The 24,592-nt window shown below is 34.5% G+C and overlaps 1 protein-coding gene across 1 annotated transcript in view; it reads right to left on the bottom strand.

Annotated features, from left to right (window-relative positions):
• The window catches only part of Tnks (tankyrase, TRF1-interacting ankyrin-related ADP-ribose polymerase), a 141,650-nt gene that overhangs the window by 47,315 nt on the left and 69,743 nt on the right, over positions 1-24,592 (bottom strand). Inside the window, exons 4-6 of the mRNA XM_013024125.1 lie at positions 15,232-15,268; positions 14,510-14,585; positions 1,148-1,242 (exon numbers count right to left, since the gene is read on the bottom strand). Coding sequence (XP_012879579.1) covers positions 1,148-1,242; positions 14,510-14,585; positions 15,232-15,268 — 208 coding nt within the window. The remainder of the gene's footprint in view (positions 1-1,147; positions 1,243-14,509; positions 14,586-15,231; positions 15,269-24,592) is intronic.

Here is a 24,592-nt window from a genome sequence, read left to right as displayed (position 1 = left end):
TATATAAAAACCCTCTAAGTACTTAATAAAATAACTCAGAGTATAGCTATGTTCATACTTTCCTTCATTGCTCTTGTATATTTGGTATAGTCCTTACAAATGATGGTAAATACCGATTAGAAGAATGGTGACATAAGAGGAAGATCATGTGATAATAACTGCATGCTTTATTTATCAATTATGTACAGGAAATGTTAGTTGGCAGTGAACAGAAATATTCCTACAGTTTGAATTTACTTTCATGGCAATTTCCAGTATAAGAATTAAATATCCAAACTACTATAACTCAAATATCAAAAGTATTCTAAATGAGTAATAAAAAACAACAACCCTTTTCTGTGGTATATTTCTCTTGATGACTCACCTATTGTACACTCATCTGTTTTCAGATATGTATAAAGAAACAGGATGGATAAGAACACCAGGCATTTTTGCCCCTATTCTCATTAGATACTGTTCACATATGGCACTAAACCCAGCAAAGGCAAAGGAGAAACAGCACAGAAAAGAGCAGATTTGAAATGGATGGTTTCCCCTTCTCATAACTGTCTCAAGTACTGAGTTAATTTCTATGCTTCCTGATATCAAAGTAGCAGGGAGGGGGGCATCTCTTCTTTAAGCTGTCAGTCACCGGAGTGTGATATAATCTATCTCAACTGGGTAGTCAACTGTCTTAGATTTTTAAGAAAAGATAGCAAACTCAGTATCTATATTCCTGGATTCTAGGCAGAAAAGTAGAACATTTCCCCAAATTCACCCATTCATACATAAAATAAATGACATAACTGTTTTGTTGTTGTTTTCTCGTTTTTATCCATTTCCCTCTTACTAACTTATTTTCTTAGTTTAGATGTCTAACATTTCTTTAGAGGAAAAAGACTCATAGGATTAAGAGTATTGTCTATTTGGTATTTTGGTTTATTGATCTTCTAACACCTTTAGGAGTATGATAACTATGCTACAAGACTATCCCAATATTCAATTTGTTTACTGAAATATAAATTTTACTGAAATATAAATTAAGAGCTGAAAATTGATTACAATTGAGAAAAACTGTCTATAGAGATTAAACTTTGTAGAGTATCAGAAGATGAAAACAAAGTACTCCATAATGAAACCATTAACAAGAAATAAATGGGACACCTACCCTTTGTCTTTTGCATGAACATCAGCGCCATGCTGAAGGAGCAGCTGAACTATCCTTACTCTGTTGTATCCTGCTGCTAGATGTAAAGGAGTAGACTAGAAAAGAGAAAGAACAACACATCTTTTATTCAGGTAAAAAAAAAAATCTGACTTTGTTATTTAATCTGTATGTATAGATAGTTAAACACACAGCAAAAGTTAACATAAAAAATACTGGGCTGAAATGCCTCTCATATTAACATTTCATAACCAGATGAGATCATTTACTCCTGGAAAGGGAATTGCCATCTGCTATGGATTGAATATGCTTTGTCCTCACTAAAATTCATGTTGAGTCTTGGTGCCTAGCCTAACAATGTCCAGAAATACTGGGATCTTTCAGAGATTAATGGGTTTCTCATGGGAGTGAGATACCATTACAGAAGAACTAAACTAGTGGTTATTACAAGAGTGGGCTGTTATACAAGTTTGGCTTATCATTCTCTTTTGCTTCCTTTTTCTCCCTGTGATCTCTCCTTCCCTCCATCTCACAAAATACACAGTACCATAGGATGCTATCCACCTTTTGTTGTGAAGCAGCCAAGTGGCCCTTGTTAGATGCTGGTACCATGCCATCAGTATCTTCCAGTCACAAGATTGGTGAATCCAATGGACTAACACACCATCATCTACTTCCTATACTGCTCAAGGCCTTCAGTAAGCAAGCTCTATTCTGCCAATCTTATATTACGTATTTCTTTCTAAAATAAACCATTCTTGTTCTGAGAGTCATTCAAGGGACTATCTTCCTTATAACTGGAAACACGCTAAAGGAAAGATTGAAAAGTATCTCTAACAAATGATTTGAAAAAATTTTAGTTGAAACTAAAAGGACAATATACTTCATTCATTTTATACAGCTTCTAGCTGTGAGTGAATCAGTACTAATTTGCTACACTATATCCAAATGAAATATGCCAATATAGTATTTAATCTTCCATTTTATGTCTCACATATACAATATAAATAAATTGAAGTTTTTTTCTAAACCACATTTGCCATATTTTAATTTGAAACAAGTTATTAAAAGGCTCTCTGCTAAAATTTAACATAGTAATTAAAATAATCAAACTCCTCACTTTTAAGTCAGAAACAATTTTAATTAAAAACTTTTCTGTAACCATAGCAACTTTCCACCTTTGCTCATTTAAAGCTTAAATATTTTACCAGTTTTATACACAGGCTCTAATATACTTTAATGTACTTTCATTTTTTACTGTCTTCTATTTGGCCTTGGGACTTCATAAGAGTTTCAATTTATTTTATTCACCTATTCCAAATGTTAAAATACAAATAATTACTATGTACTGTACCATCCATTATTGTTTTCAGGGTACAATATTTTATATATTCTGATCATCACTAAGTTGAGAAAACAGTCTGAATACACAGCTTTTGTGAAATAGTATTTTTATTATCTTTAAGTAGTTGTAGAAAGGAGTTACCATTCAACAAACAGTTTATAAGTATAATGCACCTTGAATAATATCACCCCCTTTCAACATTCTTCCCTATCCTTTCCAACCTAACTCTTCCTCTTAGCTTCCTTAATTTCATAGGATATGCACTGAACATTATGTCTGCATTCCCCCTTTCCCCTCTTCATTCACCCCTCACACATCTCCATGGCCCTCCCCACCTTTCTAGTGCCAGTTTCCTGGCGTTCATTTTGTTGTATTAGGAGTTAGTTTTCTAAAGAATTACATTATGTAAATTCTCCCTTGCAAATATCATACTTTGGTGTACACTTGCATACATCCCCATATATGTTTACTTGTACATTTATAAATTAGTTCTAGCTTCCACATATGAGGGGGAGAAAAACACATGTTCTTTGTCTCTCTTGGCTTGACTTAATTCTTTTCCTATGAGCTTGTATATTTTTCCTCTTTGAGTTCTTTTTGTTGCTATCTTCTTTGTAACACAGATAGGATCATATTATATTGGATTTTTTCTCCTTAAATGTTATTACATAGAAGTCTTATTCTTTGTAATGGTTGCACAATGCTTCCATTGTGTGGCTGCACCATAGTTATTTGCCCATTGCCTATAAATGGTTATTTAAGTATTCCCATTTTATCAAAATGTGTCTCATTAGAAATCTATTATTTGATTAAAATAGATCAGTATTTCCCTTCTACAGATATAATACTATTTTTGTCATTAACACAAAATTCCTATGGAAATAAATAAACAACATATTCAGACCTTTATTAAATTCCCACCAGGCACTGAGACATAATTAATCTGTCAAGAAGGAAAGAGCCAAGAAACTCTTTTGAGACAATGTAGCTAAGACCAGAATCTAAAGAAATTAAAATCTAGAGAATCAATATAGGCATGAATTCATGGTAATAAATATACCTCTTTGTTGATACCTGTCTTTGAAGAGGTATTTCAATAGTACAGATAGCATTCCTTGAAATTTCTTAATTCCAAGACTATTACAAACAGCATTACAAAGTGCATAACTCAGGTAACTTGTTTACATAGCAACTACTTTTGAGGCAAACTACTGATTTTTCAGGAAAATGAAGGAATTGAAGAACAGGAAGCTAATCATTAGGGATCAAGTACACACACTCTGACATCAGAACCCTTATTCGGGCTTCCTTCTTTTCTTTTCCTTCAGAAATGGATTAGAATGGCTGAATGGCATAAAGTATTAGTATTTGCAAACAGGGATCTTTTGATTCTGAATGTTTCAGCATTCTAATCCATAGGGCACCACACATAAATACTAATATTGACAGTATGGTCAGACCTTTAGAAACTGTTGGACTCCTCAATAGAAACTGCCTAAAAATAATAAGTACAGCAGGACAAGGAGGAATCTTAAAATTGAAATTGGAGCTGAATCAATCCCATTTAAGAATGTTTCTATGGGGGGCGGGGGGCGGGGAAGATGGGAAGGGATGGGAAGGGGAAACAAAGGAGGAGGCTACAATGCTTGATAAGAAATGTACTCACTATCTTGCCCATGTAATTGTAACCCCTCTGTACAGTATTTTCACAATTAAAAAAAAAAAAGAATGTTTCTATGTATCACTAAAAGATAGTCAATGTGGTTTCTTCTTGAACTAATAATCCCCTTCAGCAACTTCACCTGCTACTTGCAGACTTCTTACCTAACTACCTTCCTATTTACCTTGTAGTTGGGCAATATTCATTCTTAAAGTGTGACACCCTAAACAAGGCACTAAACCAAAATAGGAACTAATCTAAACCAATGAATGACCTCTCTTAAGTCTCAGTTATTCATAGTGAATGTTTTAACACGTCTCGGGAGGCTGGACTATACTGTTTACAGCTTCTTCCAAATAAGATTCTATGAATTCTAGATATATTATGTGAGTAGACAGGGATAATAATTGATATTTTATAGTCTCAAGATATTTTTCCAAAGACATACTCATCTTTAGGAGGAAACTTCAGGGTTTGGAAAGGTTACAAAAGGCTATAAAACAAGCATTCCATTATTTCAAATGGAAAAATGTATTTGTTGTTGTAGGTCGCAGGGCTTGAACTCAGGGCTTGGGCACTGTCCCTCAGCTCTTCAGCTCAAGGCAAATGCTCTACCTCTTGAGCCACAGCACCACTTCCGGTTTTCTAGTACTTTATTGGAGATGAGTCTCACGGACTTTCCTGCCCGGGCTGGCTTTGAACTGTGATTCTCAGATCTCAGCCTCCTGAGTAGGTAGGATTACAGGTGTGAGCCACCAGCTCCGGGCATTAAATGTACATTTATTTTTTGTTGTTGTTTTTTTTGGGGGGTCAGTCATGGGGCTTGAACTCTGGGCCTGGGAGCTGTCCCTCAGCTCTTCAGCTCAAGGAGAGCGCTCTACCACTTGAGCCACAGCGCCACTGGAAAAATGTATTTTTAAGCAAGAATATAAAGAATTTTCTTTAAGTGTACATATTAGGAAGAAAAAAAGAAAAAAGCAATGAAAAAGAAAAGAACAGGCATCTCAAAGGGTAATCTTTGTTAGAAAAGAATTCTGAATGCCAACTTAATTCAATTTTAACTTAACATTATCACTGTGGAAACTCCAAGGGGATTCTCCAGCAGCTAGCAATTTGCATTTCTCTTTTCCAGTCTCAGCTTTCCAAAATCAGCAAAAGAACTAAAGTGTGTGAATGGAAATGAGTGTCTAGTGTACTTTCATAGAGGTCCTATGAGGGTGAGGGAGCTTGCTACTCTCAAGGTGCAATGTTAGTTTTTTGGTGTTTAACTGAGACACAGCTGTTTAGGGAAACAAGATTTCTTGGTCTGATGGTAACCTATTTCACAGCTTGAAAAAAAATGTTCACATCTTTCTATAATCAGTATTTGCAATCTTAGGTTTTCATACGCAAGTTTCAAAGATTCTAAGTAACATACAATAAATAGATGATTTGTCTATGAAAGAAGAAACAAGTTGTTTGTACTAACTGGAACTTGATTACATAGGAAGGAAACATTCTATAGTAGACTAGGTAGATCATCACTAAGTAGATTTTTAATGTAAACTAGGAGACTGGAAAATTCCTTTAATTCATCTGAATGTAGTTGAGACCTCTAGGATTTTGGAAACAGCCAAATCTAGGTTCCTTCACAGTCCTTGATAAAGTCCTTGTCGTTTCTAGATTTACACATATGAAAGCAGAAGCCAAAGGATGCCAAAACAGAGCTAATTCTATTCCTGCCCACAGCCTTCTTTTCCAATTCTAACAAGGTATTCAATCTGCTTTGAAAACAGGAGATTATTTTAATGCAAGTATTGATGGCACTCAAGAGTTAAGCATTATATTACTACTAAAAATTAAAGCATCTTTACAAAAGAAAAATTAAAATGTGAAGGACTATACATTTACAATTAGTCTCCTAAATTTACTAGTTTGGCTAGTAAAATATGCTCTTCAAAGTGACTATACATGTTATTTATAGTATGTTTTACAAGTTTACTACTGATGCCATTCTTTTTTTTTGGGGGGGGGGTGTCCGGTCATGGGGCCTGAACTCTGGGCCTGGGCGCTGTCCCTCAGCTCTTCAGCTCAAGGCGAGTGCTCTACCACTTGAGCCACAGCGCCAGTTCCGGTTTTCTAGTGGTTTATTGGAGATAAGAGTCTCACAGACTTTCCTCCCAGGCTGGCTTTGAACCATGATCCTCAGATCTCAGCCTCCTGAGTAGCTAGGATTATAGGCATGAGCCACCAGATTAAAGTTCATTCTTTAAATATAGGGTCATTCTTAAAGGATTTAAGAACTTTTGCTGAGTATTAGTATCAAGTGTTATTAATTAAATAGTTTGTTGTAAAGACAGTACGAAATCATAATCATTACAGCCTATTTCTAGCTCTGCATCATATAATATTTTATACACAAAACATGTGGAAGTTAAAGCATAATGAAACACCCACCTACCACCCTGTTCAACTGCTAATAAGGGATATTAGCAGTATCCAAAGCTTCCTTAAATGTTTCTTAATGTACTCTGCAGCTGTAATCTACCTTGCTAAGATAAAAGTTTGGACAAAAATACTTTAAACTTAAAGATTGTAACTTTGAGTGTGTGTGTGTGCTGGTCCTGGGGCCTGAACTCAGGGCTTGAGCACTACCTTGAACTCTTTTGCTCAAAGCTAGCACTCTACCACTGAAGCCAAAGTTCCACTTCTGGCATTTTGGATTAGAGTCTTCTGGACTTTATTGCCCAGGCTGGCTTTGAACTGTGATCCTCAGATCTCAGCTTTCTGGGTAATGAGGATTACAGGTGTGAGCCACCAGCACCTGCTTGAGTTTGTAACAATTTTAAAGCAAATGCTGAAGTGTCATTTTTTAAGACTGTAATAGTGAATCAAGGATTTCACAGACAAATGATTTAGTACTCACTCTCTTCCTGTCACTCAACTGGTCTACTTGTGGAAAATTTCAGGCAAACTATGCTTCTGGATATGAATGCAGGAGAATTCAAACCTAATAGGAGGATGGCTAAATAGAGGTCAAATGGACAACCAAGTTTTATCATCTGCTTTCTAACTGCAGTCCCCTTATATTCAAGTCATTTTTCAGTTAGAAAGAGCTAAGTTGGCAGGGGTATTAATGACCACATCAGTAAAAATGTCATGCTTGACTAAACAGTGATTGTTTCTGTGGTAATTATTCCTGAACAAAAATTTTTAAATAGATATTGTGAAATTTAAAAAAAGATTTATTGTTACAACGTAAATATATATACAAGAACACAAAGCTTTCTCAACATAAGCAGGCAAGAAAAATTACACTAATGGATTTCTGCATTATAGTATGATAGACATAGCTCAGCAAGACACACTCTAAAAAAGTGATTTGATTAGATATATGATTAAATCTAAAGTACTTCAAGAACTCCCTCATGGAGAGTTAACTAATTTTGACCTGTTTGTAATCCCAAGTAACTAGGAACCAAAAAAGTGGGAAGCTTAATAATTTTTTTTTAAAAAAATGGCACGACTTTGTACCCAGCAAGTTTTAGCAAGAACAAGGAAGATAATAAGGGCAGTAAGGCCAAGAAAATAAACTTTGTTCTAAACACTGTTCTGCTTAGTGTGATGCTACCTATCCAACCATGTGTTACTGTCTCTACTGCTAAGTTAGCTGAAAACTAAGTAAATAAAATATACTGTAGGGGAGGGATGCTAGAATTGAATCCCTTCACATTTTGGGTTTAAAAAACAAGATACAAAAAAACTTTCTAGAATCATATAGCTAATAACAGTTAACTTTTGGTCTTCTAGATTCAAGTTCTTGCTTTTTCCCATAACATCATGATTTCAAAAGATACACTAAGGGGTGGGGGAAAGCAAACAACAATAAGATACAACTTGAAAATAAGTAGACATATCTTAATAAGTAAATATATTTGGTAACTATTTAGAAATCCTCACTTATCCTTTAAGGTAGCTATGGAAAAATTATTCAGTAATCTGTCTGAAAACAGATGTACTCTTTCTTGTTATTATTGAGTTGTTTTTCTTAGTCAGTTACTTATTACTACATAACAACCATCCAACAATGGTGTGCTACCTAGGAAGTTCTGCTCTATGTAGTATGAGCTAGTGTGCGAGGACAGTGATGTCACCTGGAGGTTGGACTCAAGTGAGGCCAGAATGTCTGTGAGGCCTAGACAGGATCATTGACAAGCTTGACTGGGAGTTCAGGAGAGACTGCTGGCTAGAGACTCAGTTCTTTTCCAAGTGGACTTTACTAGACAGTTACTTAGGCTGCCTGTGGTTGGGTTCCAGTAGCCACCAAGCCAATCCAGAGCTTGTCTTGAAATGGACACAGATTATTTCCACCTTCTTTTATTCATCTAATCAGTCCCAGAAAAGATCAGAGTCAGAGTGGGAGGGAACTAGATAAGGGCCTGAATAATAAGAAGCATGGGTCACTAAGAGGACTCACAGTAACGATATACCATGTAATGATAGTTAAGTCCTCTCCAAGATGATATTTAGAGAAGCTGTAAGAGAGGGAGCTGTTGACCAAAAACAATGAGAAATTCTATTCAAATGTATATAATCCTAAAACTTAAACATAGGTAGAAAAAAATTACAGCAATTGCATCTTTCCTGTTCCTCATGGGTGTTTTCAAGTGAATACTGTGGCATTATTTTCAGCCAAATGTTAATCTTTAATGAGTATGTTGTGTTTTTCCCCCTTTACAAAAGTCTGAACTTAGCGTTTTGTGCTTGCTAGGCAGGAGCTGTTACTAGAGCTACAACCTCAGCCTTTGGCTTTTATTCTTTTTAATAGGTAGCTAGGATAACGGACATGCCATCACACCCAGCTTTTACTGGTTGAGATGATGTCTTGTGAGCCTTTTGCCTGGGGTTGGCCTCAAATTGTGATCTGACTGCTGTCTCCCAAGTGGCTAGGATTACAGGCATGAGCCACCACGGTCAGTAAATATATGTTCGTTTCTTCTTCTTGTTCTTCTTCTTTTTTAATGGGTTGTTTTGTTTGGTGCTGGATGCTGCCCTTAGCTTTTTCACTCAGGCAAGTGCTCTCTACCACTTAAGCCACAGCTCTACTTCTTGGCTTTTTTAATGGTTTATTGGTGATAGGAGTCTCTTGAAGTTTTCCTGCCTAAGCTAGCATTGAATCTCAATTCTCAGATCAGCCTCTTGAGTAGCTAGGATTATAGATATGAGCCACTAGTGTCTGGTGAATATGTACATTTCTGAGTTTGTAAGCTACTAATTTAAAGTTAGTGGTAAATAGAGTTTGAAGGGAAGGTCAAACTCCAAAAGAATCAATTCAATTATATGTTTTGTAGATTATTTGATAACCTCCAGCTTATTTTACTTGAAATTTGAAATTGTATTTCTTTTCTACTGCATTATGTGTAACCATAAACTTCATGTATTTTATGCAATAACCATAAATTATTAAATTGTTAACACTTTCTTGCAAATTTGTTTTTTTCTTTATGAAATAGTTTAATATTTGTTAAACACAAACTTGAGATGTATAAAACAGTCACACCCTTGTAGCTTATTTTATTCAAAAGTTACAAATGTTGATAAGAAGGACAATTTAAGATGCAAAGAATGTTGATATATGTATCTGACTAGTCTAAACATGTTCAAAAGTTTCAAACAAATGATCAAAGCAGTGAAGTCTAATTTACTGAGGTTCTACTGTGTGTTAGTCATGTCAACTCACCCTATCAAATGTTTTGTGCAATGGGTGTGCTATCCTCATTTAAAAATGAGTAAACTAAGAATTCTATAGCCACTGTTACCCACTTTGAAAGTGGAAGAGCCAAGAATAAAAACCAATCTTTCTGACCTTGTAATATATTTGCTCTTTCAAGTAGAACATAGTTTGTTCATGATGTCTTCAAGGTATGACACAAAATTCTACTTTTTTTCTCACTGATATCCATGTGAAAGTACTTTTTAAATACCAGTTTTCTCTGCTTCCAGTCTTATTCATTATTATTTTATGGAAGCAAACATTTGCACAGTAGAAATCTGACATTTTAAAGCAAGCTTTCAGTTAATTTTTCTGAATTAAATCATGTGCTTCCAATTGCCTGTTTGTCTAAATTTGTGGTCTCTTTCAGAAAAGCATATAATCTAATGCTTAAAAAATGATCTAAAATCTCCTCACCTTCACTTTACAAACAACAGGAGGAATATATCTTTTTGGGGACATTAGCTTCGATGCCTGGAAATGTCTTAATCATTCAATCAACTTATGAGCTCTTTGTAAGCAAGTATCATTAGCTATACATTTATTTATCTTCCCATTGGTATTAGAGTTTTGTTGAATAAAAACAAATGAAAATGAGCAAAAACAAACTTGAAATATCAGAATTACATGGAATATCTTATAAAGTGGAACCAATCCAGTATTAACTATTATCAATATTTGGTAAGATATAATCAAAGCAGTAGAAGGCACAGTAGATGTATATAAAGTTATATATTCTTCTTATTGAGGAACTCCATATACAGTTATCTTACTTCTTATCTAATCATTATAAAAGAGAAATGAATTTAAGTCATTCGTTTGGTTTGGGAAGGAACTAAAGAATGCAAAGAAAAAGGAATAACACATAGAAGGACAAAATAAAACTCTCAAAATGGATGAATGTTAAAATAAATTTGAGATATGATCAAATATTTTCATTATAGTAAAAGTATACTTACAAAATACTAAAAACAAGAAAACACTACTACATAAAATTTAGAAATCAAAACAAGGATTCAACACTGGTAATTTCTAATCAAACATCTAACACTGATAAAAACTAAGAGAATATAGAAATAAAATGCTTTTTCATAAATACTTCTATCTCTTGTAAATACTGGTTCCTCTGAATTTAGATAATTAGCGCAATGTCTTAAAAATCAAGTGTTAGGAAATTTCATGATTTCTCCTATAACAACTTTTATTTTGGAAATAAACTATTAAATTGTATCTAAACTTGGATTACAATTTAATTATACTCAATGCTTCTTAAGGCTTCATAAAGTAATTTTTCCAACCTTTAAAAAAATAAAAAATAAAATGGTCTAGAAGGAAAATAGGCTGTTTTAAAGTTCTGGTAGTCTTCACTACAAGTAGGAGTCGTGGAATGTAAAATCTGACTATAATGGACAGGAGATGGAAAAGAGAAAAAATTATATTCATCTGCTGTATTTCTAAAGTAGCTGTCATTAAAAACATGAATATAATTGTATGAAGATGGCATTTTAGAACAAAATATTTCTCAAAATGTTTTGCTTTTGTTCTTTTTTAATGAACTACCTAGAGTAGTCAAACTGAAATTTTGATTTACATGCAAAATGGTAAATCAAATTTATAGGTGGTATTAGTTTCAACTGGGGTCCTTTACTATGTATGAGAAACCAGACCAAAATGGAGTTATTCATGTTAGAGTTCCATGCCAACAAGCCTGAACTGAGTTCTTTATCTGACTTTCTGGGAAATCAGGGTAAAAAGAGAGAATGATGGCCAAATCCCCAAACAGATCACTTTCAGCTAGCACGAAAAATAAGTTTTCTTTTCTTCAACCTTTCCAGAATGAGTAACTTCAACATGACCAATCTACTTTTTGTTTTCTTTACTTACCTCAGCTAAGCAGAGTATTCTATTTTGTAGAATATTCTATTTTGTAGAGGTGTTTTATAATTCTTGAATCACAAAACCCAATTTAAACTTTATTTTTGTGACAGGGTTTTGTTATGTAGCCTCAAATTCTAGATCCTCCTATCTCAGCCTCCCAAGTGTTGAGATTATAGGCATGCACTGTGGTGCCTGACAATAAACATTTTATCTTTTGACAAAAGTGAAAGCACATAGATATGCCACTATTTTCAGAATTCTATAGGCTGCAAAAGCAAATGTCTGTGGGAAATCAAAATATTAACCGTCTCTCTCTCTCTCTCTCTCTCTATATATATATATATAAATTAGTCACCAATTCACAGCATAGAGCTACAAATCTATTTACCCTCTCATTGTACAATCCCACACATTACATTAAAAAGGAACACTAAATTCTCAAACCCCTACACATCTCAAAGTAAATTCTCCACCTACAAAGCACTCTAAGATGAATATTTTTTTTATCCCAAACCACTACTGAATTAACATTTCCATAGACTCTTTAAATTTACAAACCAAGGCTTGTAGTAAAAACCAAGAGAACAGAATTCATCTAAATGGTGAAACAGTCCTTTGGAACACTTCTAAAAAAGGATGAGGTCTTATAACATGTTCTATATTCGCTTGACTGCACATAAAATAGTACCTTGATTCTCTCATTAATATGATGGCAGAATTCCTCATTTTAGCTAAGCATTTGAAAATATCTGAGATAGATACTTGTTATTCAACAGCTAGATGTGCTTACATTTTTTTCCTGACATTATCATCAAGAAGATTGTGTCATAATGAATGGCTCTTAAACTCAATCTCCACTATTTCTGAAAACATTTATGTTTGGTTTTGCTGCAAGTAGTAGACGGAACAATAATTATCTGTGCCAGAAATGAGGATAAACTCTAAATAGGAATACAATTCCACTTAACCTATGACATTTTACTTGTTTCATATGTATACAGATAACAACTATAAATGACTCCATATGATACATGCATAGCACTAAAATCTAATAAATGTTGAGTCTAATTTTCTTTATCTATCCAATTTAAAAACTGAAAATCTAAAGTATAAAAGTATATTCTGGAAGAGCATCATTTTATTTATACATCAGTAACCTTCCAGTGTGTTCATTAAAATGCTCTATACATTAAAATACCCAGTTCTCCCTCATGTTAGTTATTCAATTAATAAACAATAAAATAACACAAAGTAATAGTAACAGAAAATATAAAACCTCCTATTTCCACATTTCTATATAACTTTCTAAATAACAAAGAATGAAGATAATTTTCTCACTCAGAGAATAAAATTATGTTTATCATAGGACAACAGAGTTGTAGCTTAAGCTGCTGCTACATGCAAAGTGCCATGCTTGGTCCTGTTCAAAATACTAAACAACAGAACAGAAAAAAAAAATGTATGAACAACTGCAATGGGTAGAATCCTTTGCCAAATGTCACAGAAAGCAGCTGCAGAATTTAAGTAAGAAATACATTGGCTTCTCCTTTGAGGAGAAGGAAAAATAACAGTGTTCTATACACTTGTATAGGGAAGAAAGCAAAGAAAAGAGATGACTTATTAAGAATCAGTGATTCTACTACTTTATCATGATTTTCTTTCTACACTAGAAAAGAAGCTATCGGGGTATAAGAGTAAGAATGAAAATAAGCTGTGATAGAAACTGACTCCTGTGATAGCAATTTCACACAAATTCAATAGTATTTAAATGGCTATGGAAAACTGAAGTATGCTAGGCATTGAAAGATGTGTCTAAACACTACCGCTACACTAACCGCAGGTGAGAAGGCCTTTTTTATACAATCATAGAAGTTACTTCATCTACTCCTAGGATTCAAATAAAATATGGATCTTCAAGACCCATATGAGTTTTTAAATCCCCAAAGCAACTTCAAAATGAAAGGAAAATAAGCAGTTAAAACACTTCCCTAAAGTCAGAAATAGTACTGGGTAAATCTCCCCTGGTTTACAGAAGCAGGGAATGCTCTGTTTTTCAGTCTATTAGGTAAATCACTGAAAAACTTTGCAGTCGATTACTAAGGATGTAAAGGTTCCCACTTGGATGTATATTCAAGAAGAATACGAAGCACATTTTATACATTTTATACATTCCCTCATATGTATGCCAACTGTACACATTGTACAACATTTCTCTCTTAATCTATTTTCTTTCAATGTCACAGTTAGAACTTAGTAAATAAAAATTAACAAGCAGAGCTGTTACATATACCTAAAAATCATTACTATTTTCTCAGCTTTAATGAAACAAGTACTAATATCTAGCAAACAAATTATGCTAAATAAGAAATAAAAAATGCAAATGTTCTAACAAAAATGAGTAAATAGGGCATACATCTTTTCAATCTCCATTATTATATACAGAAATATGTGCTAATTTTAGTCACTGGCAAAGCTGCAACTTTCAGTATCTGATATTTAAGAGAAAATCTTACTTAATATCCATGCTTCACCGATGCTCTATGAACATGTCACAACTGCCAATAACAGAGCTGGATTTCATTGTATAGGAAAAAGATACTAGAGTAAAAGTACAACTATATATGTGTGTCTATATGCACAGAGATAGGTGTATACATATGCATGCCCACTTCAACATTTTCAATATAAAGCAAGAAATGATTGGAGGAGATTACATTTGAAAGAACTTACCTTTCGCCCATCACTTGCATGGCAATTCACATTTAGAGGAGTCAGTAAAGCCATTAGTTTTTCTTCATTACCGCTCCTACAAAAAGGTAGTAAGTAAATTTCTATAAAATACCGAGCTTCTTATGTATATTTATAGATATATGTTCACAAAAGGGTGGAAAATAGGGCTTTGCTTTAATTTATTATGTGAATCAAAATGAATCTCTAACAATATTCAATTAATTCCTGCTATTCATTATGTAGTGATATATCTTGGATAATGTAGCTTTCTATATTTTTAAAGAATTATAACAAACTTTATTCTGACTAATGATTTAAGACACTGCAGTTAAAAGATACATACAATCTGTTATTTAAATTATACATAGCAAGGAACAACAACAATAATCAGGTGAGGATTTTTAACATTTACTTTATACCCTTCATTAAGCTTTGCTGGAAAATCTTCAGACCAGAATGAGGCTTGCCAACTAAGATTTGTAGGTACATTAAGAAATGTTCCAAATAAAATTAACCTTGTAATCATTATCTAGTGAAAGATACTGTCATATTTACTAACCATGTAAAGTATACAAATATTTAGTATAAGTGTCTATCCATATTATTGCCTAAAATCCCAGCAAGACAATAACACGTTATAATTTTCATAGTCCTCCACCTGCCCTCCCCGTTTTCTCTCTTAAATGCATTATACTCACTTAAAAATGAATGGAATCACTTACCTAGCAGCTTCTAGGAGTTCGTCTTTCTTGTATTCACCTAGATGATTGCAAAATATCATGCTGTTAGCATTTGGCAGAAGACAGATTAAGAAATGCAGTAGGCAGCAAATAGAGAATTAAATAGGGAAGAAGAGAAAAAGAGAGTCCACACCCCGCTGGGTGATGGAGCCGTGACGTTAGCCAGCTTGTGAAGGCAGCATCACCAGTGCCTTGGAGACGGGCAGCAAATTGACGCAGCTTCTTGTCCAATCCTCAGATGAAATAGCTTTCTTCAGACAACCAATGAATGCTAAATCTCATGTCCAGAAACACATTCCCTCTGATAACAGCATGCCAGCTGAAGACAATGTCCCCTCCCCCCTTTTCTATTCAGGCTGTCACAGTAAACTTGTGAAGCATAATACATTCTGAGACAAAAGCAAAATAATGTGGCTCTTTAAAGGTATAAATTACTAGTCTTGAAAAGAAAGCCCTCAGTTTTATTTGTAACGACATGAAAGTTCTTTTTTTTTTAATTAATTACCATCGTTGAGCTTTCTACCAGTAGAAAATGCAAATATAAGAACCATGAAGCCTCTGCCTCGCGAGGGAAGGTCTGTAGACTACAAATACGTGAACTACGTACCAAATGCTATGAACCTCTTGGAGGCAGCGCTCCAAAACCAAAACAGGGAATGTATTCTTAAATGGTAGTAATAAACTAACGCGTATTAAGCCTTTATACTTTATATATCTTCCACAGGAAATTGACAAATCATAATTCTCAAAAATAGTTTTTAAAGCAGGTTGAGGTCTTTGAGAATGAGTGGATACTCAATTATTGTGACATGGGTAATTTTCCCCCTTGTATAATTTCACAAGGGATTTTTCAAAATATTTCACAGACAAAAAATAAAAATATATCTAAAAATACATAGGAACGTATTTCTTAGGGTATTTAAGATCTAATAAGTTTGTTTTGCAAGCAAGTGCAATTGAAGGACATTGAATCTTAATAATACAGTGTTTGTTCATTCATTAAATAAAGAACAGCCAGGACTATGATTCAGCTACAATAAACTGACTCAGTTTGCTATATCATAATTACACAGTGTTTTAACAAATCATTACATGAATAAAAATATTAAGTATATAATACTATTTTAAGTGAAAAGAGTCTAACATGAAATAACTAAAGTATTTTTTAAGATCTTATGTGAAAATACTAATTTCTTCATACTTTGTTTCTACTTTGCTATAAGAATGATTCAAATACAATAATGATACCTCAAGATCACAAATCACGTGTTTAAGTTCTATAATCCATTATTAGCAGATATTCTTTAGCCTCTTAGATTAAGACTAGGTTAAAATCTACAGAGTATAACCATGTTACTTTCAGATGAGGAAGCAGTTCAATGCCTATTCTTTTCTAAATGGAAATATTATATTCTAATAAAGCCACAGGTTTCACAATATATAATGATAAGCTAGAATGTACAATTTCATGATCACAGAATTAGTCATTCCAATTTTTTCATAAAATGTATTCCATGTTCTTTAACAACATAAAAGCAATATTATTATATCCTCTAGCCAACAAGTCTCACATATATTCCTTAAACAAACATTTTAGGTAGTAATATGGGAAATGAATAGGTAGAGACACAGATGTTAAGAGTCAATCAAAAAGTCCCTTGTGAGAAAAATATCAAAGCCCTCCTTACAATTATTTGCCTGAGAAGTCAAGACCTAAGCAAATAAAATTACAGAATGTATTTATAAAAGTCACTCATTCATTTGAAAAGCCTATATGCCAGATTCAAAGATAAGACCTTATCATCTCTAACCTTAAGGAGTATTATTTTATTGAAAGTTATATAAGTAAGTGTATGATTACAGTATGGTTATACTATTATAGATTATGATTATATGGTTATAAAAATCTTACAAAATGTTATTATGAGTTTACTGGCTAGTCTAAGTGGGAATAATAAGAGGCAGGTTAGTTGTGATTGAGGAAGCCTTCCTGGAAGAGGAGAGACCAGAGCAGAGTGTCAAAGAAAGAAGTGATTTTTAGGTGAATAGAGTATGGGCGAAGAAAGCAACCACACAGATAGAAATGCAAAGGGAAATGGAGCTTCTAAAATATCAACTATGAATCAGAGAACACCTGCAGGGTCATGAGTAAGGATGAGGCACAAAATAAATTAAAGAATCATGAATGATTCCCTAGGTTGAGAAATCTGAACTTTCTTCTGAAAGCAGTAATACTGAAATATACAAGGGGGTAGGGAGATAAAGTACATTTAAACATCTGCAATATTTGTGATTATATAAAATACAAACTGCTCTTGGACAGGAAAGAAGGGGGACAGGAAACAAGAAATGGAGGGGAAGAAAGGAAGGAGAAAGGAAGAGGTAGAGGGAAAGAACAGACACAGTGTCAGAGAACTGAACTGTGACCACAAAGCAATTATATCGTGTGGTAAATATACATTCTTTGATGTTATTCAGTAAAAATATAGTAACATTGTGAACAGGAAGTGACTATGATTGAAATTTCAGTCATGGTGAACCATGACTCCAATAAGCTAGGTAATAAACAGGGCAAAGTATCTGGGATCCTCAAAGTTCAAATCAGTCTTTCTCTATACACTTCTCTCATGCATAGCTTATTGATATTTTCACCCAAAGTCACATTTCTGCAAAATGTTATTCCTTCCGAGATAAGCTGATAATAAGGTAAAGCTTTCAGAAGGAAATAAAAATATAACTATATCCAACAGAGCCAGACACAGGTATTACAAATGACTTTTTACTCTTACTGTTACAGATCCTAGTAGTATAATCAGCTTTTCTGCAATACATTCCAGCATCCACTATCTGGTGCCCAAGGACCACAATCCATAAACAGCTGAAGCCATTTTTCAAATGCTACCTTGCAGGAACAACTAATATAATGAATTGAGAGCCCTTCACGCACTCTGACAACAAATCTGACTACTTACTAATAGCCAAACCACCAGATCTGTTTCATTTTAGCTGAGAAACTGAAAATATTCTGGCTGAGACTGATCCCTATGGAGCATTTATATTCTTTAATAACATCTCGATAAAAACTAGCAATAGATCAGCTAGAAAGGAAACTAGGCAATTATAGTCAAGATAATAGCAGCCAGATGTGGAAAAAATAAATAGCTTAAAATATTTTTATTAATAAAGTGAAGCAAAAATAAGTTAGACACAAAGTTTACTTTCTGAAATCTGAACTGTCACTATTATCAAATAATTAATAATACACATAAATATACAGATTAAACATTTTTAAAAAGCCATGTTGCTAGGCTCCAGTGGCTCATGCCTATAATTCTAGGAGGCTGAGATCTTAGGTTCAAGATCCAAAGCCAGCTCAGGCATGAAAGTCCATGAGACTCTTATCTCCAATACTAATAGAACTGGAAGTGGAGCTGTGGCTCATGTGATAGAGCACTAGCTTTGAGTAAAAAAGCTCAGGGACAGTGCCTAGGCCTAGTTCAAGTAGGAAAGAAAGAAAGAAAAAATGAGAGAGAGAGAGAGAGAAAAAGAGGGAGAGGGAAAGGGAGAAGGAGGGAGGGAGGGAAGGAGGAAGGAAGATAAAGGCAGGCCTAAGCCTAGTTATTTCATTCATTCATTCATTCATTCATTCATTCATTCATTGTTTGTTCATTCCTTCATTGTGTGGGTGGTGGTCCTGGTGCTTGAACTCGGGGTCTGGGCATTGTCCCTAAGTTTTTTTTCCCCCTTAAATCTAGCACTCTACCACTTGATCCACAGCTCCACATCTGGCTTTTTGGTATTAACTGGAGATAAGCACTTCATGGACTATTCTGCCTAGGCTGGCTTCAAACCTCAATCCTTACATCTCAGTCTCCTGAGTAGCTAGGATAACAGGTGTGAGCCATTGGTGCCTGGTGACTGCCCTTACTTTCTTTCTTTCTTGCAGGGTGACTGCCCTCCCTCCCTCCCTCCTTCCCTCCCTCCCTTCCCTTTCTTGTCAGTCGTGGGGCCTGAACTCTGGGCCTTGGGTACTGTCCCTCAGCTCTTCAGCTCAAGGCGAGCGCTCTACTACTTGAGCCACAGCACTACTTCTGGCTTTTTCTGCTTATATGGTGCTGAGGAATGGAACGTAGGGTCTCATGCATGCAAGGCAAACACTGTGCCACCACTGAGCCACCTTCCCAGCCCCTGCTCTTTATTTTTGAAATAGAAATAACCTCTCTATCACTTAGTGTGCAGGAAAATTGTCTTTTGAATATAAATGGGGGAAAACTTACATAAATAAAATAGAAGTCATGACTACTGACTTCTCTCAATTTTGACAGAGTTAAGTGGCTTTTGCCAGTTGACTCCAACAAACCAGACGTAGGTTTGTAAAAAGTGAGTCACATGAGCTTTTTGAGCTGGAATAACAAGAAAAGATTATGAATGTGAAATCAAATTCCTAAGTAGTAAGGGACTACAAAAGAATTTTGACCTTTGTTTTCTCAGCTTTCACATCACATAATGCACACATCTACCAATGCCCTTTTGCTTTATAGGAAATGCAGAGATGGCAACTGGAAACTCACCCTTCTCCCTACCACCTTTACCCGCAGTTTCATAATCACTCTGGTATGAAGCAGTTAAATGGATCAACTAAGTTTAACTGAGTATTATCCACTAGTCTGTCAGGCTCTGAACTAATATGTGAGCACAAAAACTGCTAAATCTAAGCTTTGAAAGAAGTGGTGTAAGCAAAAGAGAGAAAATAAGAATAGCAAGAATACAATTGTTTAAATTACTTTAACATATCAATCCAAACTTGTACCAGAACTACTTAAAAGCACTTGAACTTTCAGATCCAGAACTACTTAAAAGCACTTGAACTTTCAGATGAGCTTGTAAGTACTGGTCAGTGGACCAAGGAAAAATGATTAAAGAAAATTAATTCTAGATCTCTTCAAATGATCAATGCATTTTCCATAATGTGATTTAATTTCTGAACTTAGGAGATATCTCAAGGGAAGAGCTATGTAAAGATTTCAGACAAGCATCTCAATTAGAGACTTTTGTACTGTTGAGTGTTAAGCAACATCATACACTGATAATTTTGATATAGATGTCCCTCTTTTTTCCCTCCTGAACTGAAGTTTGAACTGTAGGCTTCATAAATATTTGGCTTGCTTCCTCAGCTGATGAGCTACTGCTTGAGCACTGCCTGTTGGTTATTCTGGAGTTGGAGTTTCAGACTTTTCTGCTCTGGCTGGCTTTGCATTTTAATTCTCCAGCTTTTAGTGTCTGGAGTAGCTAAGATTATAAATTAGTAAATGACTAGGGCACGATATAAATACCTTTTCATCAAGGTGCCAGCAAACATAAGAAATTGATTTCTCTAGCTACAGCTTATTGAGGGGAAAAGATATGAATTTGGGTGACATATTTAATTGTGTTGTCAACAAATAAATTTGAAATTTCCGGCTTTTTTCTGCTTATATGGGGCTGAGGAATCGAACCCATGCATGAGAGGCAAGCATTCTACCACGGAGCCACCTTCCCAGCCCTCCACTGAGAACTGCTATAATAAAAAAAAAATAGATGAGTCTTGTCTTTTTCTTTGTTTTTGCAATGTACTTATTTAGTGATATACACCTGACATTCAGTTAACTATTTTACACATATAATTCTATACTTTTTTTTTTTGGTGCAAGTCCTAGGACTTGAACTCAGGACCTGGGCACTGTCCCTGAGCATTTCTTGTTAAGGCCAGTGTTCCACCACTTTAGCACAGCTCTATTTCTGGCTTTTTGGTGGTTAATTGGAGATGAGAGTCTCACAGACTGTCTTACCAAGGCTGGCTTTGAACCATGGTCCTCAGATCTCAGCCTCCTGAGTAGCTAGGATTATAGGCATGAGCCACCACTGCTTGGTTAATTCTGTAACTTTTGACAAATGTACATAGTTGAATGACCACTAAAAACATAGAATATTTCTATTACCTCATAAAGTTCCCTCAAGCTCCCCTAAAATCCCATTTCATGACAACCATTGGTCTCATTTCTGTTCTAATATCTTTGGTGTTGCTTTGTTTTTAAATTAACTCATTTTAAATTCATTCCCTCTCTCTTCCTTCTCTCCCTCCTTCTTTTTCTTTCTTTTATATTTTGCTGCAGATAGAACTCAGAGCAGTGAACTTGGTAGGCAAGTACTATCACTAAGTCATATCCACAGCTCCAATGTCCCTACATTTTAAACATATAGAATGTCATCTAAATTAATTCACTGAGTATTTTGAATTTAGTTTCTTTTATTCAAGTCTGTTTAAAAAAATCTCCTTATACCAGGGCTTAAACTTGGATGCCTAGCACTCCATCATTTTGCTTGCTCATAGCTGGTGCTCTACTATGGAAGCCACACTTCCGGCCCAACTTTTTCCTAGTTAATTAGAAATCTAGTCTCACAGATTTTTCTTCCCAGACTAAATGATCCCCAAGGCCTCAGTCTCTTGGGTGGCTAATACCACAAGCATGAGCCATGGGTACTCATCTAGTTTATTTTACTTACTATAAATGCTTTTGAGTTTCATCCATGGTGTTAGACATGTCAGTAGTTTGTTTCCTTTTATTAAGTAATATTACATTATATGTCCATGCCCATTTGCTAGTTAATAGACACTTGGGCTGTTTCTACCTTTGGGTGATTCATTTTTAACAAATCTAAATGTTCAGACAGAATTTTGAATGAACATACAAGTGCTTTTCTCTTGGGTGAATGAATATCCATTAGTGGGAGGTTGCTGGTTTATATCATAGTTTATGTATTCTAATACAAAATGGTGTAAATAATTTTTTGAACTAATTCTGATTTTTTTAATTGTGAAAATACCGTACAGAGGGGTTACAATTACATGGCAAGATAATGAGTACATTTCTTATCAAGCATTGTTGCCTCCTCCTTTGTTTCCCCTTCGCATCCCTTCCCAGCTCCCTCCCACCTCTTCCCCCCCCTATAAATAATATTAAACACAAGTATGCTATTTTTACTTCTCAGACTTATAAATATTTCCTCAATGTTTTTCTCATTCTCATTTATCTCTCAACTAAAAAAAATGAAATAGAGCAAAGTAGAAAGAAATGAGCTAAAATCCAAAGCAATGATAATAGCTCAATAGTTCATAATGTTAACTTCATAAAAGAATAGCTACATTTTTAATAGTACATTCAACTACATTAGATTTTGTCCTAATATTCTGCCATAATATTATGACCAAGAAAGGAACAAATTGGCTTTCTAAACATATTATATCAAAAGCCCTCCCTTTTTACAATCTTTTAGATAGAGTTTACACAAAACTGCTTCTCTTCTATTAAAGAACATTTTCTTTACTATGTATGAAATTCCTTGTGGGTGGAACCTCAGTGTCTCTCTTGAAACTGGAAGACTAAAAATCATGAGACTGAAAACATGGTTCAAAGTTATACAGTGCCAGCCTAGAAATCTCCAGGCTTTGCATTCCATCTCTAGTACTGCCAAAAGACGAAAAAGAAAAACAAGAATTAGATTGTTCAATTTCAATAACTAAATTAATTGTTAAACTATTATTTAAATGAGTTACTCTAAGTTAATGAGTATTCCTCAGTATCGAATGACTGGCTGTGGTGATGATATCAGGTACAGCCTACATCAACAAAATGATTGCTCCTATGCTTACTTACACAGGTTCAGAAAGATTATTGGACAAACTATTAATCTATTTTCAATTGTACTGTCAATTTTCATTAACTTGTAGCTCTGTAACATGAGATCTCTAGTCACACATTACACTGACACATCAAATTACAAGCTCTTCTACACTTAATGCCTTCTCTCTAATTCCATTCTTACTGCCACCATTTATTTATGTACTCGTACTACACTTTTCCAATAATTCTGTAACTAACCCTCAATGTCTACATCTCTTAATTCAGTTACCACATTAATTTCTCTTCATTTACTTTACCCCCTTACTCAAAATATAATAAAATTAGAAACAAAATAGAGTAATTGTTTCTATGCTTTAGAAAATAAGTCTTAGCCTGACATTCAAAATCCTGTTAAGATATAGCCTAAATTGATTTTTTAAACTCATTATACAATGTTCTCTATTCTTCTTCATCTTTCCATCACATACCATAAACTTTTATTCACTTTTCCCCAAATACTCTTGAAAACTATCAACTATCCATCTCCACTCATTAAAATGCATGGCCAAGCTTACATATAACTTCCTTCAAGAGGTCAAGTCAATCAAAAGTACTAACAAAGGGCACATATATTAATCTTACTTGCCACTATATGATTTTACATTTTTAGGCAAGTGATCTGGCTATTCTGAGTCTTAATCACATAGAAAATAAAGGAATCATACTAGTTAATCTTGCTGGTGAGCCTGTTCTGAGATCTGATTGAACAAATCTGGTAATTCCATGAAGTTACTGGGAACTTCACATTTCATGGAATGCATCAAGTCTGGAAAAACTATATACAAAATTTTGAATTCTTATCTAAATACAAAAAGTTAGCTACTTAAAAGTGACTTATGAACCCCAAATACTAGGCACTATCATTTATCTGATTTAAATCTTTTATTTACACAGACATAGAGATATACGGTCTCTCCCAACCTAAGGTAAATCCTTGGTCTAAAAGCTAAATGGTTTTCAACCATTCTGCCTCAAGGAATCTGACTGCTGATGTGCATACAAGTGTTAAGACTCATCAGTAGAACTGTGTCTGGTAGCTTGCTAAGAGTATGAAACTGGGCCTGGCACCATTCCTGGTGTGTTAGCTCTAAAGCTATAACTTTTTATCCTTCTGATTCAAGATTTATTTGTCCTTGGCATATTGTAGACAGTGAAGATATATTTTTAAATGAATAATGTAGCTCAAAGAAGTAACAAATGAGTGGTAAAAAATGAAGATTTAAAACTTCACTAACATCAATTACCTATGTGTCTGAGCAAAAGATTTAGTGATACTTTTGGGGGAAATCGGGATTAAGAAAAGGAGAGGGTGAAGCTCATTAGTTGAAGAAGTAAATCAAAATTGGTGCTTCTTGAAAAAATGAAAATTACAAAGTCATTCCATCTTTCAGAGACTTTTCATGAATCAAGGATAAAACATATGAAGAAAATATCAATAAGACAGAATTAATATAGTTCTTAAATTGTTCAAGAAATAGTCATATGCACTTTCACATAGCCTGCAATTCCTTAAGATTGTATTTGTCATAGAAGCAGAGGTCTTGAAACCCCAAATAGGTGTCTCCAAACTTTAGGGCCTCAGTAGGCTGATGCACTGAAAGGGCAAAGCACGCTGATAAAAG

The sequence above is a fragment of the Dipodomys ordii genome, unplaced genomic scaffold (genome assembly GCF_000151885.1).
Source record: "Dipodomys ordii isolate 6190 unplaced genomic scaffold, Dord_2.0 Scaffold4, whole genome shotgun sequence".
NCBI lineage: Eukaryota > Metazoa > Chordata > Mammalia > Rodentia > Heteromyidae > Dipodomys > Dipodomys ordii.
This window is presented reverse-complemented; position numbering and strand designations above follow the sequence as displayed.